This window comes from Perca fluviatilis, chromosome 19 (genome assembly GCF_010015445.1).
Source record: "Perca fluviatilis chromosome 19, GENO_Pfluv_1.0, whole genome shotgun sequence".
Lineage (NCBI taxonomy): Eukaryota > Metazoa > Chordata > Actinopteri > Perciformes > Percidae > Perca > Perca fluviatilis.
The window spans coordinates 12,499,083-12,516,224 of NC_053130.1; the positions used below are offsets into that span (position 1 = coordinate 12,499,083).

General features: G+C 41.3%; 1 protein-coding gene across 3 annotated transcripts in view; it reads left to right on the plus strand.

Moving 5' to 3' along the window:
* The first annotated feature begins 444 nt into the window (after positions 1-444).
* The window catches only part of grid1a (glutamate receptor, ionotropic, delta 1a), a 262,279-nt gene continuing 245,581 nt past the window's right edge, over positions 445-17,142 (plus strand). Inside the window, exons 1-2 of one of the 3 annotated variants that reach the window (XM_039784464.1) lie at positions 445-943; positions 2,605-2,760. In XM_039784464.1, the coding sequence (XP_039640398.1) occupies positions 865-943; positions 2,605-2,760 (235 nt within the window). In that variant the 5' untranslated portion in view covers positions 445-864. The remainder of the gene's footprint in view (positions 944-2,604; positions 2,761-17,142) is intronic. The other 2 variants (XM_039784461.1, XM_039784462.1) reach the window with 2 other exon arrangements.

Here is a 17,142-nt window from a genome sequence, read left to right on the forward strand (position 1 = left end):
GAACATGGTTTGTAAATCCTTTTCTCTGCCACATCAGCTGCGCTCCGTCGCCACTGAAGTACTACGCTGAAAATGTGTCTCAGCCGCTCTGTGCCCTCATATCATCCCAGGAAAACGGCAACTTCTCCAAAAGTAAACTGTTTACCGCCGTCGACTTTTCATCTCTCGAGCCAATCTATGTTTGGTTTTGCGCGTGAGCTTTGTCACGCACTTGTCTTTCTTTTCAGTATATAGGCTGATAGACTTTTTGTTACCTCCAATCATGTGTTTAAATAGGATATGTGCTCTCCAAGCGTCTTTCTCCGGCTAGTCCAAATCATTTCTACCCAGCTTGTCGGGACAGCAGCTGAGTCGTGAAGTCTCTGCAGTCACGTGATCGAGACAGAACTGAAGTGTGTGTGTGTGTGTGTGTGTGTGTGTGTTGTGGGGGTGTTTTAGTAGCATAGTGTGTATGTGAGCGTATCTCCGTGTGTAGTTAGAGGGGTGTCCCTCCTCCGCATTTTTTGCTGCTTGCCACGCTTTAGACGCCGGAGCGCAGGGAGAGAGGCGAGAGTGAGAGAGGTAACGCCGGTCTCTCTCATCGGGCTACCTTCAGTCATACCTCGGGTCCCCGTCAGTTCTTCCTCGTCTTTTTGATCCCACCTTCCTGCGGTCTGCTTGTTTTTGTTGGTTAAAAAAGAAAGAGGAAAAAACTGATCATTTCTGTAGGGTTTCATGCGGGTCTGGTCTGCCAGGAGGACTACCGCGGTTCTGTTTTGCACTGGGTTTTGATCATCTTTTTTTTCCTTTTCTTTGGGTGCTCCATTTGGACAGTACAGGACAGCCGAGCAGAGCTTGGATGAGCCGCTTCGCTGAAATCCCGAGATGGAGTTGCTGCTGATCTGCCTTTCCCTGTGGATATTGCAGTGCAATTCGGCCAAAGCGGACTCCATCATACATATCGGTAAGTGTCCGATAAAACAACACGCTGTTTGATTATACAGGTGTAAAGACAAAGCGTGCGGGGATAAAGCTCAGCCAGTGCATACTGTGTTGATCACAGGATTTTGGTGAGAGGGCGGGATAAATAGTCAATTCAGCTTGTATTCTGTGTTTAAGCATGACTTTGACTCACATGCGAGTTGTAAAGTTGGCGTTTTGTAAACGGCCATGACCTTTACTGCCACAGTTATTTTCTTGTTATATATTACAGTTCTTTAGTTTAGCCTATTTCTGCAGGCATTTCTTACACTTTTCGATGGCAAATAAACGCATTAATGCTGGCTTCAGATCTAAACCTCACCACTGTCGGCCTCTAAATTACAATTTTGTATTCAAAACACGGACTACAGTAAGAAGGCCTACCGTCGAAGCTTTGACGAAATTAATGACTAATAGCCAAATGGCTGAGGCTTTTTTAGACCAAGCTACCTCTTGTCTGTACCCGACAAGCCTCAACTTTCGCCGGAACGTGACTGCAATGTCAATAACAAGACAGAGGGAATGTCAGTTGAGTTTCGTTTTAGAGATGCAAAACGCATAGAGCCTCCTTGTTCTCAAACTTAAAACCAGAACTGCCTTTTTTTTCAGAAATGGGGGAATGCTTTAAACTCATCATGATGTTCAAATGATTCTGTTTGTCCCTAAACATCGCATTGCATTTCACAGTTTTAAAATACATACATGATCCACACGCACAAACACACAAACACACAAACACACGCACACACACACACACACACACACACACACACACACACACACACACACACACACACACACACACACACACACACACACACACACACACACACACATTGAGTAATTGCTTTGGTTTGTGTCCCCTTTTCATGCACACAGCTACGTAGCCACTTATAATATCTGTCTGTAATCTCAGATAAAAATATCAATGTCACTGTGAGCAAATTCGTCTCGGTGCCCCTCCGCTGCTGCTGTAGCTGCTGCTGCTGGTGTTCACAGTTTACTGCAACAGTCTGGCAAGCAGCAGGTGCTCAGTCACTGGCTTAATACTGAGGTGGGACTTCATCCAGATAATATTGGCTGATGGCTCGCATAACGTTAGGGTACCCCAATTATACTTTTCATTTCCTGAAACCTTTTTTGTGATATATTATGTGTGTCTCCCAATAGCAGCTGATGCCATAAACAGAGGAAGAAAGAAGGAGAAAGAGGGGAGGGGGAGAGACAGAGAGACAGTTAAGCTTCAGCATGCCTCCCACACTATGCCTATAATGCTTATTGGCTAGAGTGCCTTCGATCTAGGAGACACGACAGCCATTTATTTTCTAATTCTGGCTACTTTATGCATCAAAGTAGTTTTTGTGATGTGGCTGTGTCGCTCTCCATGGTGCTGAAATCTTGAGATGCACATATTGCACAACTTCAAGGCGAAATAAACCACAAAAAGATATATTTCACTTGCAGTTATAAAAGTATGCATCCCTTTGACCTGTTTTGGACAATAACATTAAAAGCTTCTATTTAGTATGTAATATAGCGATGGTCCATTAACGAAGGTACAACTCATTTACTACTTCCTCCACCACTCTACTTCACCTCTTCGCGTTTTCTCTCCACATAACCTGTGATTATTTAATTCAACAGGTGCCATATTCGAGGAAAATGCTGGCAGAGATGATGAGATTTTCCAACTTGCCATCTCAGATCTGAGTCTGAACGATGACATTCTGCAGAGCGAGAAAATCACCCACTCTGTGAAACTTATCGAGCCAAACAACCCTTTCCAGGCTGTGCAGGAAGGTAAGCACTATTCCCCCAATCGCAATATATTTCCCCTGCTATTTGATTTGATAACTTGGGCCTGCATGGCATGTCAAAAAGGCAGTCTCCTTTGCTCAGTCGCTTTTAGTTATGAGCAGGTAAGAAGTCTGATGGTAAAAGTCTTGACTGCCTTGATCTTGCACGTTTTTTGGGCCATGAGCTGATGTTGTTCATTTCACATGTTGATCAGTCAGTGTGGTCGCTCGGGTATATTGATGATAATCAATGTACCTCTGTGAGTACAATGCAATGGCTGTGTGTGTGTGTGTGTGTGTGTGTGTGTGTGTGTGTGTGTGTTGCCATCTGCAAAGTGCTGTGCCACTGTACTAAAGCAAGGTGTCTTCTGTGGTTGAAAAGCTAGGTGGAAGCATTGAGTTAGAGCACAGCAGCTAAGGATATGTTACGTGAAATACAAATCATTTGATCAGATGATCAAATATAATTCCAGCACCAATACTCACTTCTGTAATTGCAGGAGAGAAAAATATATCTAGTTTTTATGTCTCCTTTGAAGGATGAGCACCGCAATCTTGTTCATGCACATTTATCACCCTTCAGCCTTTTTCCTTGAAATGTCTGAAATGCCTCATTTGGATTCCGCATTAGTGCTTAGAATGTACACACCTCCACAAACCAGACAGGAAATTAGCAATGAAATTATTTTAGTCAAGGTCATCTCTCTCAGTCATTGAAAGGTAAGGCCATACAGTTCACTGCAAAATGTGATTAAAAGTTCTTCCTTAATCATTAAGCCTTTAATAGGTTCATAGGGACCTTATGTTTATGTTCCCTGCACTTAGTTACCAGCCTGTACTTTTCCCCCGCAAAGTTGCACAAAGGCCTTGATGAGTCATTCATAGTGCCCCTGCCAGGCACAGAAAGATGATATGTCATGGAAAAAGCACTTTATTAATCCCTCAATAGTGAAATTCCATTATTTTTGCTATAATTATCCCATGTCATTTAGCTGTGGTCTTCAACGACGTCACATATATCTAGTATTATAATTCACATTACTTTTTTAAACTTAAATCCTGATTGGGCTCACATGAAGCAAAGTGGCATTAAGGCTCTTTAAATAAACCTGAAGTATACAGAGGAGATAATCCAGGTTGCTGCTGCAGAGATAAAATAAAAAAAGATGGCTAGTTTACCAGTCGTTGTTGCTTGGGATACAAAAGTATAGTAATTAAACGACTTTCCAGCAAAAAGAATATTTTTTAAACAAATCAAATGTTTACAACTAGACTTGGTGGAGAATATGCACACTGAACTCAAAGTTGTTTTATTGACAATCCCCCAGATAATATTATAATTACATTACATTGTGTTATAACACAATGACATGCCTGTACAGAAGCCTAAGGACATACAGAAGTTGTTAATGGTGCTATACAAAACATTAAAGATGTGAATAGAATTTGTAACTGCAGAGCTTTTTATTGCTCATTGAAAAGTATTCAGAGCTTACTTCCTCTGCTTGAATTGCCTTTCGTTAGCCTTGATTGGGTATCATTTAACATGATTAATTACTGTTTACGGTTAGGCTCCTGATTATCAAATATTCACAGAAGTGGGTGATTAAGGGGCATTCAATTTCTGGTGAGAGTTTAATAATGTGCAGTCGTTGACGTGAGAATCAATGGGTGGCCCCGGACTTTTGCACTAGACACAAGGCAGGGTTGTGAGTGTTGAGTGACAACTGGGATAAGTTGACCTTTTGTTTTGCTCTTTTGTTCACTGCCATCCCACGGTGACAGGAGCTTGGGAGGGGTGGGTGGATGTAATAAACAGGGAGTGAACGGCGTGTGTGTGGGGGGGGGGAGGTGGATGGAGAAGATAGTGGCTGTAGAAAAAAAAGAAAGGCATGGAAATTAAGGGTGAGAAGAGCAATGAGGATATAAAATACCCATGAGTACCAGTAGAGAGAGGAGAATTATGATCAAGACCTGAATAAACATGAGTGGACAAAACGAGAGCATGAGGAGAGTTAAGATAGGAGTGAGGTGATGAGAAAAATTTGCCAGCCAAGTGAGAGGAGTAATTGCAGCGTCATGTTTGTACTTTGGCTTTCTTTGTCCTTGCACTGGTTGAACATATATTAACGGGGATGTCACTCCGAACACCATGCACACAGAAACACTCAACTATTCAGTTCTTCCCATGCTCTTATCGTTTAAAGATGACAGCTCAAGGCTAGATATACTGCTTGACCACACAACTAGCAGATACTGTCCTATTTATAGGCTGGAGCAACTGGAGAGGATGAATATGGTGATTTTAACACCGGGAGCAAAAACTCAGAAGAATATCTATCTATTTTGGTAATAGCTTATCTGATCACAAGGTTTCATCAGCTTGCAATACTGTCACAGAAAAAAAAAACATGTGGTTAGTGGAAGAGCCCCACCCCATATTTATTACATTTCCCCTCAGTTCTTGTACTTTATAGAGATCAAGATAAGGCACTGGCAAGGATGATAACAAATAGTCAAAGTCATGTTTTTTAAAATTATACACATTTGTCTCTGGAAGGAATGGTTGTGATGACTCCCATAATGTGGCTATGCACGATTTAACTGCATGTACTGCCATTCTGATCAATTTTAATGTTAATGCCTCACTTATCTCGTAACAGCCAGTCATCACTCGGGAGAGCCAGTCTGGATCTTACAGGGACGAGAGCATCAGCAAAGTCTGTAATAACCTGAGAAAGTTGAAGTTCAGAGAATGACCAAAGCCTATTAAGGTACCAGTGTCACACTTGGACAATACAAAGCTCAATGTCTCAAGAGTATAATATGTCTGATGAATGGCATCTCTGAGTCAGGCTGTGACAATGGTTTAAAGAAATGGAATGCACATTTGAACTTGTTTTTTCACACGTTTCGAGATGTGTCACCCCAGATTTTCTTCCCACCTTGATTTAATAGTAGAGGTTTGTCTTCTATAAGTCAGATAAGTATGCATAAGAAACAAAGCTTTTATAACCTTTTCTGTCTTGCATTTTATAAAAAGGAAGTGGCAGAAGGGGGACAGCAAAGCTGACAACCTTGTTGTGTGATTATGCAAATCCAAACCTATGCATATTTCAAGAAAAGTTTACATTTGTATTTTGTTTTGCCGTTTTTACACAGAGGATGTGAGCACTTCTTTTTCACATAGATCATTAGTTCCCAAATTAGGGTATGTGTATCCCCAGGGGTACGCAAAGTAACATAGGGGGTACGCAAAAAAGAAAAATTCATATAAGACTGCAGGGTTGGGTGGTACGTAGCTGAAGGTTGAAAGTCTAAAGTGGGGGCTGTAAAATGTTTGTGAAACACTGACATAGATTACCAAATAAGGTAAGGCTTCCCCTACTGCACTAGCACTGAGTCATTTCATCTCTCAGAGCAGGTGGAGGGAAAGGATTGTGATGGGATGGGGTTGAACCATATTGTTGTGCAACATTTGGGATTTTTCCTGGCATCAAAGCATTTAGGGGATAGACAAAATAATGAAAATACCTCGTATAAAGGTACACTAATGCACCATAAGCAACTAACAAAGAGACACAAAGTCAAATTGGCATTCAAGCTGCAGGTGCTTGGTCAAAATACAGCAGGTCTTAACAAGAGTCTGCAACCATGTTAGCAGCTCTGTTAGGCTGTACCTATAGGCACAGTGGTGCTCTGAGCTGGAAAATCATGACAACCTACAGTGTGACAAACAGAGAATAACTGAACTGAAAATGGAAAAAAACTAAAACTAATCAACATTGATATGCTGGACATACATTATATATGCTTTTTACAAATATGTGATATTCAATCCATTGTGGTCCACCTTTGTAGCAATAATTTTAAGAGGTATTCACATAGTTTTGTCAAACCCCTGCAGGTTCCCAGTTCATTTTAAAAACATACATTTAGAACAAAGCAGGTAAGAAACATAGCCATCTGGACAAAGTTAGGGGAAGTAGTTTCCTGCTCCTAGTTTCCTGCAGTCATTTGTTGAGTATTCTGTCCCACTGAATCCTCTTCACACACCACACCACCATTGACCCTCCGTTTTAATCTAACCCCTGCCAAGGTAATATCAAGGAGGATTTTATTCTTTGCTCTGTCTGTCCCTGTAAGTCAATAGATGTTTAAAGGTCCCATGACATGGTGCTCTTTGGATGCTTTTATATAGACCTTAGTGGTCCCCTAATACTGTATCTGAAGTCTCTTTCCCGAAATTCAGCCTTGGTGCAGAATTACAGCCACTAGAGCAAGTCCCACAATGAGCTTTCCTCAGAACGTGCCATTTCTGTGTCTGTAGCTATTGAGGAGGAGAGAGGGCGGGGCAAGGTGGAGAGTGGGGGTGTGGCCTTGACCAACTGCCACTTTGCTCATTTGAAAGCCATGATCTCTCTCTCTCATGGGTTGGCCAAATTCTCTGGGCGGGCAAAGCAGAGAAAGGGGAGGTAACCTCGCTTGTTATGACCTCATAACAAGCAAGATTCCAGAACAGCTCATCTGAGCTTTCATTTTCTCAAAGGCAGCGCAGGATACCCAGGGCTCGGTTTACACCTATCACCATTTCTGGCCAATTGGGGACCATAGGCAGGCTGGGGGAACTCATATTAATGTTACAAAACCTCATAAAGTGACATTTTCATGCCATGGGACCTTTAAGATAACTTGCAGTGCACTTCTTTTTCCTCAATAAAAAAAAAATTGAAATAATGGTTCCTTTGAAAGTGTTGGCATGGGTAATGTAATATCTTCCATCTGATTGTCTGCTTGACAACTCATCATTCGCCACGCTCTAAACGTGATGGAATGCTGCCATTTCACTATCATTGTCCCGGTGATTTTAATAATGCTGCATAAATCTTGTTAATGGATTTGTTTGTTTTTTATGTCTTTTTACCAGCTCTACACAGAGAGAGAGGGGCGTGATCAGGTCATTTTACCAGCCACTGTTAATTACCCAGTGGTTATTTTAATTCGTCATAAGCTCCCCAATGGGCTGTATAAAGGCCTGCTGGTACCCTAATCAGCTAAGTGATGTTGCAGCAGAGGTATACCTTTTACAATTTAGTTCCTCACAGTGTAAGCCCCGCTACTCAGCATCCTGTCAGCTTAACCTTTGTTGGTTACACACTGTTGGTCTAGTTTGTGGTAAAGAAAACGTTTAATTCTTGTTTAGAAGAACAACTATTAGAAACGATGAGTATTAGGCCTACTCTTTTTAGCAATTCCATAATAATAATAATAATAATAATAATAATAATAATAATAATAATAATACTACAGTAATTCCAGACTAGACAGGCTATTTCCGCTGTTGCCACAGGGTAACTGGAAAGATTAGCTCAGCCAGTTTAAAAAATATGATTTGGTTATAAATACATCCACACATTTGCATTTAAGAAGTAAATAAACACATAATAGACTTACAAACTGGTGTAGCTGATCTTCATTATATTTATTGTCAGATTAACCAAATATCTACCATCTACGATAGGCTGACTCTACAGGGCACGCCTCCCCCCTAGAGCCCACCAAGTCGAAACTGATTAGGTAGCATATAAGCAGAACATTGATTTTATATGAAAAGTAATGCAAAAATTGTTGAACACGTCCATCTTCTGCCACTCCAAGTGGTTCAGTAGTAGCACAAAAAAACAAACCAACCAGTGGATAAGGATTTGTCCGGATTTCGGTTGAACGAACACTGAGACACACAAACAAACACACTTGAAAATGGATGTCCTGCCTCCTGATAGCCTGAAAAGTTGTGTCTTTAACTTGTACCATCCTGCTTGGTTTAAGCTTCTGATAACACAGTGAGAGATGCCCACATTGCTGCTGGGCTTGTGTGGACTCTTCTTGCATTTGTTGTGAAAAAGTGCAACGAGGAATGTGTGATTAACAGTATATCACAGGGCTTGCATGTGTTGGTATTGTATCTGTGCAAAGTGCCATGTTTGTATGTGTTGTGGATATTGCAGTGCTGTATGTTAAGTGTTGTGATTGTTTGGTCCCCTGCTGATTGCTTACTCTACATTACTGTTATAGTTGATTGTTGCGCTGTCTGCTTCCTTACAAATCATCTTATCTCCTGGAAGAGACTTCCAAAGCAAAATTCTACTTCTTCGTCACACTGCATCTGTTATGTAATGGACAGTGCAGTTCTGTGGATTACAAACCTATACTTGTCCCTCTATACCTGTGCCATTCACACCATACAGTGTGGATGACACAGGGGAGGCCCAATGTAACCTGTAGTCCGCTGTGGGCTGACACACGCACAAAAGAATATGTATTCCTCCAGCTTTTTTTTTTTAGAATAGCCGGAGTCAGCGATGTCTGGCAACTGCTGCAGAGAAAGAGAGAGACGAATGAAGGAGGGGGGACAGAGGGAGGTCATGGCTGTTAAATGCTGGATCTGCTTAGTATAGGCCTACAGGTTTTGTCCTCTGTGCTGCACAGGAACAGTCGGTCAGTATTACTCTCCTGCAGTGGGATATCTCTCTGTCACATAGTCTCAACATCTGGAACAGATGTCTCATTTGGCAGTTCTCAAAGTACTCTTGAAAGGAGCACAGAGACATTTCTAAGTATCCAATTATAAAAATTGAAAAAACATGAAGACTTTGAAAGATTCTGGCTTTTGAGTCAGAAGGCTTGGTCTGCTGATTAACTTCGAGAAAAACGTCAATTCACTTAAATGCCATGTCTGATCTGTATTCAAAGGAATCATCAGCAGCGTGCTAAATGTCACCATGAGCAGGGATTTTAGTAATCTTCTAATTTAAGTAAACAGGGCCAGTGTTGTTTTGAAGCACAGAGACAATTTTTTTCCAAATACAATATAAATAAATAAAGAGAGTGAGAGCAATGCACTGCTTTGCTCGCTGTAATATTTCAGCAGATTTTTTTGCAGGTATTTTAAGAAAGTTATGTTTGATTTAAACAGAATTAGTGTACTGAGCAAATTAGAAAGTAGCAGTCATGCTGGGCCTTTGTGCGTTTATGTATTCATCACACTCTCCATGCTGCCAGCAGACAGCTGAGGGCTGATTTCAAAGTATTCTCATTTCTTTTCACACTGGCATGTTTGATTGAGGATGTTCTGGGGGTCATTGTGTATAAGGCTGACTAATGGCTTCTGGGTGGTATGATGGTTGTCTGTCTCTGAAGGACAAATGCAGGAAAAACACATTGGATACATTTTGAATACAAATCTTGATTAATGTGCAACAGTTTGTTCCTCCTGTGGTGCACATACATTTCCTAAATTTGGCATCAGAGAATATTATTTGGGTCATTTAGCACTGTCAGACAATGACATCAAACTAGCAGGCGACCAAATTCATCCTGGCCTGTTCCTGTAATTGTTGTATGAAAGACATTTACCACCTGTATTGATTTTACGATATGACAGCAGCATCTGATGTACAAGGAATGGCTTAAAGACCAAAAAATGTATGGCTATCAGAACACCTGCTTGCATGCCATACATAACTCTGCCTGTTACACATACACATGACCCCACAACATATGCTTTCCCTTTCACAGGTCTCTCAGCCCCATGTCTTATTCATGTTCCTGTCTTCTCTGGTGTGACAGATTTATAACAAGCTGTACAGAACACTGTGACAGATGTTAGTGCATTGCCACGACCCCCAAACAGCCCCCAACCACTGCTGGGGATTGGCCATCAATACTACTCTACCTGGTAGAGCGAGAGGGACTGAAAGAGAGAGAGAGAGAGAGAGAGAGAGAGAGAGAGAGAGAGACAGAGACAGAGACAGAGACAGAGACAGAGACAGAGGATGCACAAAGGAGTCCTGTCCAATCAGATTGATGCTGATGAGCCCTCCGGCCTCTGTCCGTTCCGTTGTAATACATCGCAGTCCCACATGATACAATCATCATTTCTCTTTGAACACACTGTTATGCTTAGACTTTATTGAGCTGCTGAGATGACAGCGACTGGGAGGGTGGCAGAGGTAGAGTGGGTGTATCAATGGTCGGGGAGGATTTGCTTGTTTGTGCATCGTGATATGAATATATGCCTTTAAGTGTGTATGCTATGATGTATTGTGGTGGTTTTAAAGACACAGGTTTGCGTTTGTGGATGTTTTTGAAAAATGGTGTTGGTTTGGTGGGAGGTAGTGTGTGGTGATAATAGTCCGGGAATGGCAGGTTGTAACCCCCCCTCCACTCACTTCTGATGCTGACTAGCTCAAAGGAAAGTGTGCATAATTTACTACCCACCACCTGCACCATTGGCGGCAAGAAGACTTCATTCCAGGAAGGAAGACAAGGAGCAGAAAATCAGCCCCCAAGAAAATCCTTTTAGGGAGTCAGCCAAAGAAATGCTGCTCAGCTATCTCTGACTTCACACTCTTTTCAGACAGACGGAGGAGGAAGATGCAGGGGGTGAGTTGTGGGGTGGAATTGGAGTCTTAGTGAGGGTAAAAGGGTGAAGCAGAATGAACTGGTGAGCAAGCGTGATGATGAGGGAGAAAGCAGGATGATGGAGATGGCAGAAGGCAGAGGGAAAGATAATGCAGGGGAAAAAAGAAGCAGAGGCTGTGAAATTTGGGGCCTTATGGAAGACAAGAGGGGCGAAGTCATTCGAAACTGCAGACTCGGCTCACTAGCCTCATTGATGAAGAGATGCCAAAATGTATTTGGGAGCCATTGGTTGCATTACTGCCCACAGACACGGATACCGATTGGGACCATCTGTCACAAGACTCCCTCCAAATTCTTACTCGCTGAGTCTCTGACTCTCTGTCTCTCTCTCACTGCCATGGGCCTCTACAATGCCCAGGCAACATGGATTTTATCCAAAGATGAGGCTAAGCTAGTGCGTAAGCCCTCCCTGAGTGAAATCAAAACCCAGCTTAAACCTCATGAGTGAAAGCCTAAAAGAGTGTAGAGGACGAAACATGCAGGCATCACTGAAAACTGGGTCAAATATGCATCCTAAGATGTAATTCAAACAGTTTAGCTAAGGAGTAAGTATGTTACTCTATTCTACATTGAAAATCATCACAAGCCATTGCAATATAACTCTGCTTTTTTGAACTCATAATTAATAAACATAATGATATATTCTTTGACTCACTCGTTTATCTGCTCATTCATCTTGTGTTTTCCCTGTTATCCATGACAGCTGTTACTCTCTTTTACATGGGATGTTTAACCTGTTATTGCCTGTAAATGCAATTTATTGGAATAGTGAGAAAAAACACACCAGAGCCCAGACAGATTGTCTCAGCTGAAGCTAACGAGATAAGTGTCAGATAAATAATTGTTTCGAAAAAATACATATACATATTTTAGTATTACAGTTGTAGGCCATGGTTTGTCATGTTATCTATCTATTACATTACCATTCTGTTGTACTAACCTATTACAAGTATGTGAGTTATCCTTAGGTCCTATCAAAGCTAGGTGTTATTGTTAGGTTTTAATCATCACTAGAACAAGCTTTTGAAATCCCACGCCACAGAATTCATTGAATCTGTCTTTTTCCTTTAATTATCTTAATGTAAAGAGCAATTCATCAGATGGCTTTATTCAGCAGAAAAAAAAAACCCACACCAACGTGACCAGCTCATGTGTGTCCCTCCAACTGATGACAGGCATTTTTCTCTACAGAAGTGGTTCCTAAAATCATGGCACCCTTTCATAATGATTTTTTCACAGAGTGTAAATACATATCCTAAACTTTAAAGTAAAACTCATACAATGAAAATGTATATATTGCAAATTACTTTGGTCTGATGTCCATTGTGATGGCTACCCCTGCTATCAGCTCAAGCCACAAAGGCACTCCACAGTGCTTTGACATTTTAGCTCTGAGCTAGGACCACAACCCAGACTCTTGTCATCAGTTAAACGTGTGTTCAATTTCATGGCAATCCATCCAATATGTGTTGATACATTTCACTAAAGAGCACACATATGAACCTCATAATGGCACTAAAGGGAATGTCATGGGATCACCAAAGTCAGAAGGATACACCATCTGGGAACCATGAATGTCTGTACAAAGTTTTGCGCCAATCTGTCAGGTAGATGTTGAGATATTTCACTGGATAAGTGAAATATTCGACCTGGTTGGGATGCTTGATGAAAGGTTGGAGGATCACCAAAGTAATTAGGATTCGCATCGACAGTATCTGTTCCAAATTTCATGGTAATTCATCTGGTAGTTATTGAGCTATTTTAGTCTGGGGAACTGATGAACCAACATTGCCATTCTCTAGTGTGGCTAAAGATATATAGATAACAAATAAATCAAAGAAAGCTATATACAATATGTCCCCATTAATTAGTGCGTAGTAAGAAAATTGCAAATTCATGCATAAAACCGCATTTTTTTTTTACATGCCGAGACAGATTTAACCCATTTATGCAAATGTTAATGTTGTGAATATTTTCCAAAATCCAACCTTTGTCTCAAAGAGATCTATTAGCCACCTTCATGCAGGGTAGAGTCATGGTATTATTGAAGCAGTATTCCGTCCACTGTATATGTATCCTGTTGTACGAGCTGTCATCAGCATTACTGTTAGCTTATCTGCTGTGTCTGTACAGGTCTAATGCCTTCAAATATAGAGGTAAACTGTGTTGTGAAAATAATATAGGGTGCTGGATCTTTTCTTCATTTTGTCAGTGTTTTAGGTAGTTTTTTTATTAGGTTGAACCAGACTTTTGATTTGGGAAGGAAAGTGTGCTCACAGTGACAAAGGTTTCACTATCTGAACTTTTTTTTCACAACATAGAAGAGGTTTCAAGCAGTCACTAATGCTTCTGACTGGGCCATTTACCTTTAACCTCAGCTGGATAAAGGTTTTACATAATAAGGAGGAGCACTTCACTCAGAGAAAGAGTTGACGAAGAAAGTAGCATTAATGTGCTGTTTGCCTCGTTAAGCCTTTTCAAACCCAAGGCAATGTGGATGATTCATTATTTCACTTGAACAAGACAGCAGGTTCATCATCTTGCATTATCATGTCATCCTGAGACATGCAGTCATTTTGTTTGCCTTAAACAACATGTTTGCAAAGGATTTTGCTGCCACAGTTTTCTGCTGTCACTTCAATCACTGCATGTTTATTTTTCCCGCAAAGAAATGAGAAGCACATTAGAACTGTGTAAATAATTAGAGTATGCACGTCATAGCATTTACTGTGTGTGTAATTGAGTGTGTTTTACCTGTCATGTTTGGTACATTTTTGTGTACTTTGCCTTGAATGTTGACATATTTGTGTGTTATTGTGGGCAGGGGTGTCAGACTGGGGGATAAATTGGACTACGTATACAGGGCCCTCATATGAGACGGGGGCACACAAAGATGCTGGAATGAATAGCTGTGGATGCGGGGAGGGGTGCATAGAGAATGCCTATGTACAGGTTCCAGAATTTTGTGCCATCTCCCTGATTGTGGGGCTCAAAATCACAACCCCCAAATGTTTAGAAGTCCAGATAGACGTGCACAGAGTTATAGTGATGTTTGTTTGCAACTTTAGGGGCTCCGTAAACAACACTGGTCCCCTTAAGTAGTACTTACAGGACAGGAACTACAGTCCCCTGCTTGAAAGTCCTGTGTTTTGCGGTCGATTCACCATACCCCATCCCCACACCCTCTCTATGTGGATTTTCATGGTCTTATACTAGGTGCTCCGGTCATAGGTAGTACGGCCACTAGCTTTTGCTGCCTTATGAATGGTTCATTAGAACAGCCTGAGCCATGTGACTGGCTGAGAGAGACTACTTAATCACCACATCCTCCGATCTACTGTATATTCTATTTCACATACATGAACAAAAGCCAATGCCCACACAGTCTATGTGCCCAAGACCTACCGCTTTGCACTTGGTGCTTGCAAGGCTAAAATAGGGCCCATGGTCTTGTTTGGAACCAGATATTGGTTTAATTTGCCTTTGATAGTTTAACAATGGTAGATTTTGTGACAAAGCCAGTTGTTGTAACTCACTGACTCTTATGGCAAAGTTACACCACCATGTTGTCATGCCAGTTGTGTCCTCAGAGGGCTGGTCCCGCTAGACTTATAAATAACTGACCCCATGCTGGCCTAAGATAACTCTATGATAGATACAATGCCGAGCAAAGAGCCTTCTTAAGTGTGTTCACAGACGGGGGTCAGTCATCAGAAACGGGTAACTTACTGTGATCGTCTAGCCAGGGTTAGCCATGTCCTCCAGATAACTGCATACATTTAATACTCAAGCTCAGGATGTGAAGGGACGTGACAAGTGGCTTTAAATATTTTAAGCATATGCCTAGACTCCCACATAAGGGAATTGCATAATGCATTTTCTCATCCATTATATGCCTCCCATGTATATATTGGACACAGTGTCCCGATTCTCTGTATGGTTCTTGAAAAAGAGTGATTTACCAAGCATCATGAATCAGGATCATTTTCTGTTTTTCAATGAGAGGAAAAAACCTGCAGGTCTAGTCTCTAATGCCATGAGGAGGAGAATTTAGCTTTATTTTATCTAAAAAACATAAGCCTTTAAACAACGAGATGGGATCGTATCATCAGTTCAAACAGCAGATTTTTCCATTGCAATTATTCACAGTCAGTTTGCAGAGAGATAAGGGAAAGGAGCACAAGAACATTTTTCACACTGGAAAAAGCAAAACCCACCTACTAACTTCCAAATGATGAGGTGCTTGGCCCTTAGGTATGGTGCACTTAGTAACATACCTCCATCCAGATAGAAATTGGACCCCCCCTTCCACCCCAGGCTAAAATAACTCTGGCTCTAGTGAATTTTAGCAACTTAAAGCCCTAGTTTTTATTTCCTTCAGCACTGGCACAGCAACAAACTGAGTCCTGGGCAACAACAGAAAAAAAGTTAATCAAATGCTCAGAAGAACTACATTTTCATGAGGTCAAACACAGGAGATATGACAAAAACTTTTAGTATGTACTGAGTCTCCAGCACAACAACAGTATCACATTCAGGAAAAAAGATGCCTTAAAGGCATTATGAAAATATACAAAAGAGATGAGTAGGAAGACAAGAGAAGCAGATTGCCTCAAGGGGAGCAGGAAAGGAACAGTGGTGGAGGAGGAGGTGGCAGCAGCGATTCAGATCATCTTTATCTTTCCCTTTTCTCTTGGACAGCAGGAGGATGTCTATCAAGGAAAAGTCATCTTTTCTGGCAGTGCTAGCTTCCTCCTAGCAACGCCCTGGCAGGCCATGCAACCAGGAAGAGAGGCTAGAAAAATGAGGCTTCTCCCCATTGAATAGTTGTCCCTCACTGACACACCCCACGCCCACTCACTGCCATAACACAGCCTCCTTTTAACAGCACAAAAATGGAAGCTCTTGGACACAGTCGCATTCATTCCGGCACAAACAGTGTGTGTGCTTTTGTCACAGGCTTGTATGTGGTTTGTGGGAGAGCTTGTTTGTTATTCCTGCATTGGCAGCATGTTAATTAATTGCAATTCATCAAAAACCACATCAACAAGATGTCAAGATACCACTATGCTGTATGGTCATGATGCACTGTACTGTCGTCTTAATAAGGCATGTTTCTTATATCAGATTGCACTTCCATTGAAATCCACAGATTGGACTGAGCAATCTAATGCCTTGATCCAATGCATCGGTTGATATGGCAACTGCTCCCTTCTTGAGAGAACAAATTGTCCCCGTCCACCTGTTGACGACGGAAAAAAAAGGCTGTGAGACATAAGAATGGAAATCTGTTGTGTTTTCTGGCAAGATAAAAATCAAAGCAGGAGTGCAAGGGAGGCATTATCATTACAACATCCATCATAGGCGTAATTATACTCTACCTCTCGATAACTGAATAACCGCATGATAAAAATCAGTCACTTGAAGGAGGATGTTTGGAGTTTCTTTTCTTTACTTTTTTTTTAAATGCCAATGCCGACTCACAAGGGAATTCATATTCTACTTGTCATAATGACTGCGTACTAAGTAGTGCCCTCTTTTCCTTTAAATTAGCCACGCTCATTTCACAAATGCTTGTTATAATGCAATCCTGTGTAGTGTATAAAACAGAGATGGTAGCAGAGGTTAGCGACAGGAATATTCAGCTTTGTTCTGTGTCATGATGAAAAAGAAATAGAGTGAGCAGTAATGACCCTCTCTCTCTTCAAAGCCCAGAGGAGAGACATTACATCAGCCTGAAACTCAGAGTCACTGCATGGTTGTGGTTACTGGGATTTCCTTTGTTTTTGTTGCTTCTTCCAGACTGATGGAAGGTGATGGAATGGTTGCAGTGTTTTTTGTGGGTCAATATTTCAAGGGCTGGCTGCTATTTTTATTTGTCATTAATTTAGTAGATTGTGTG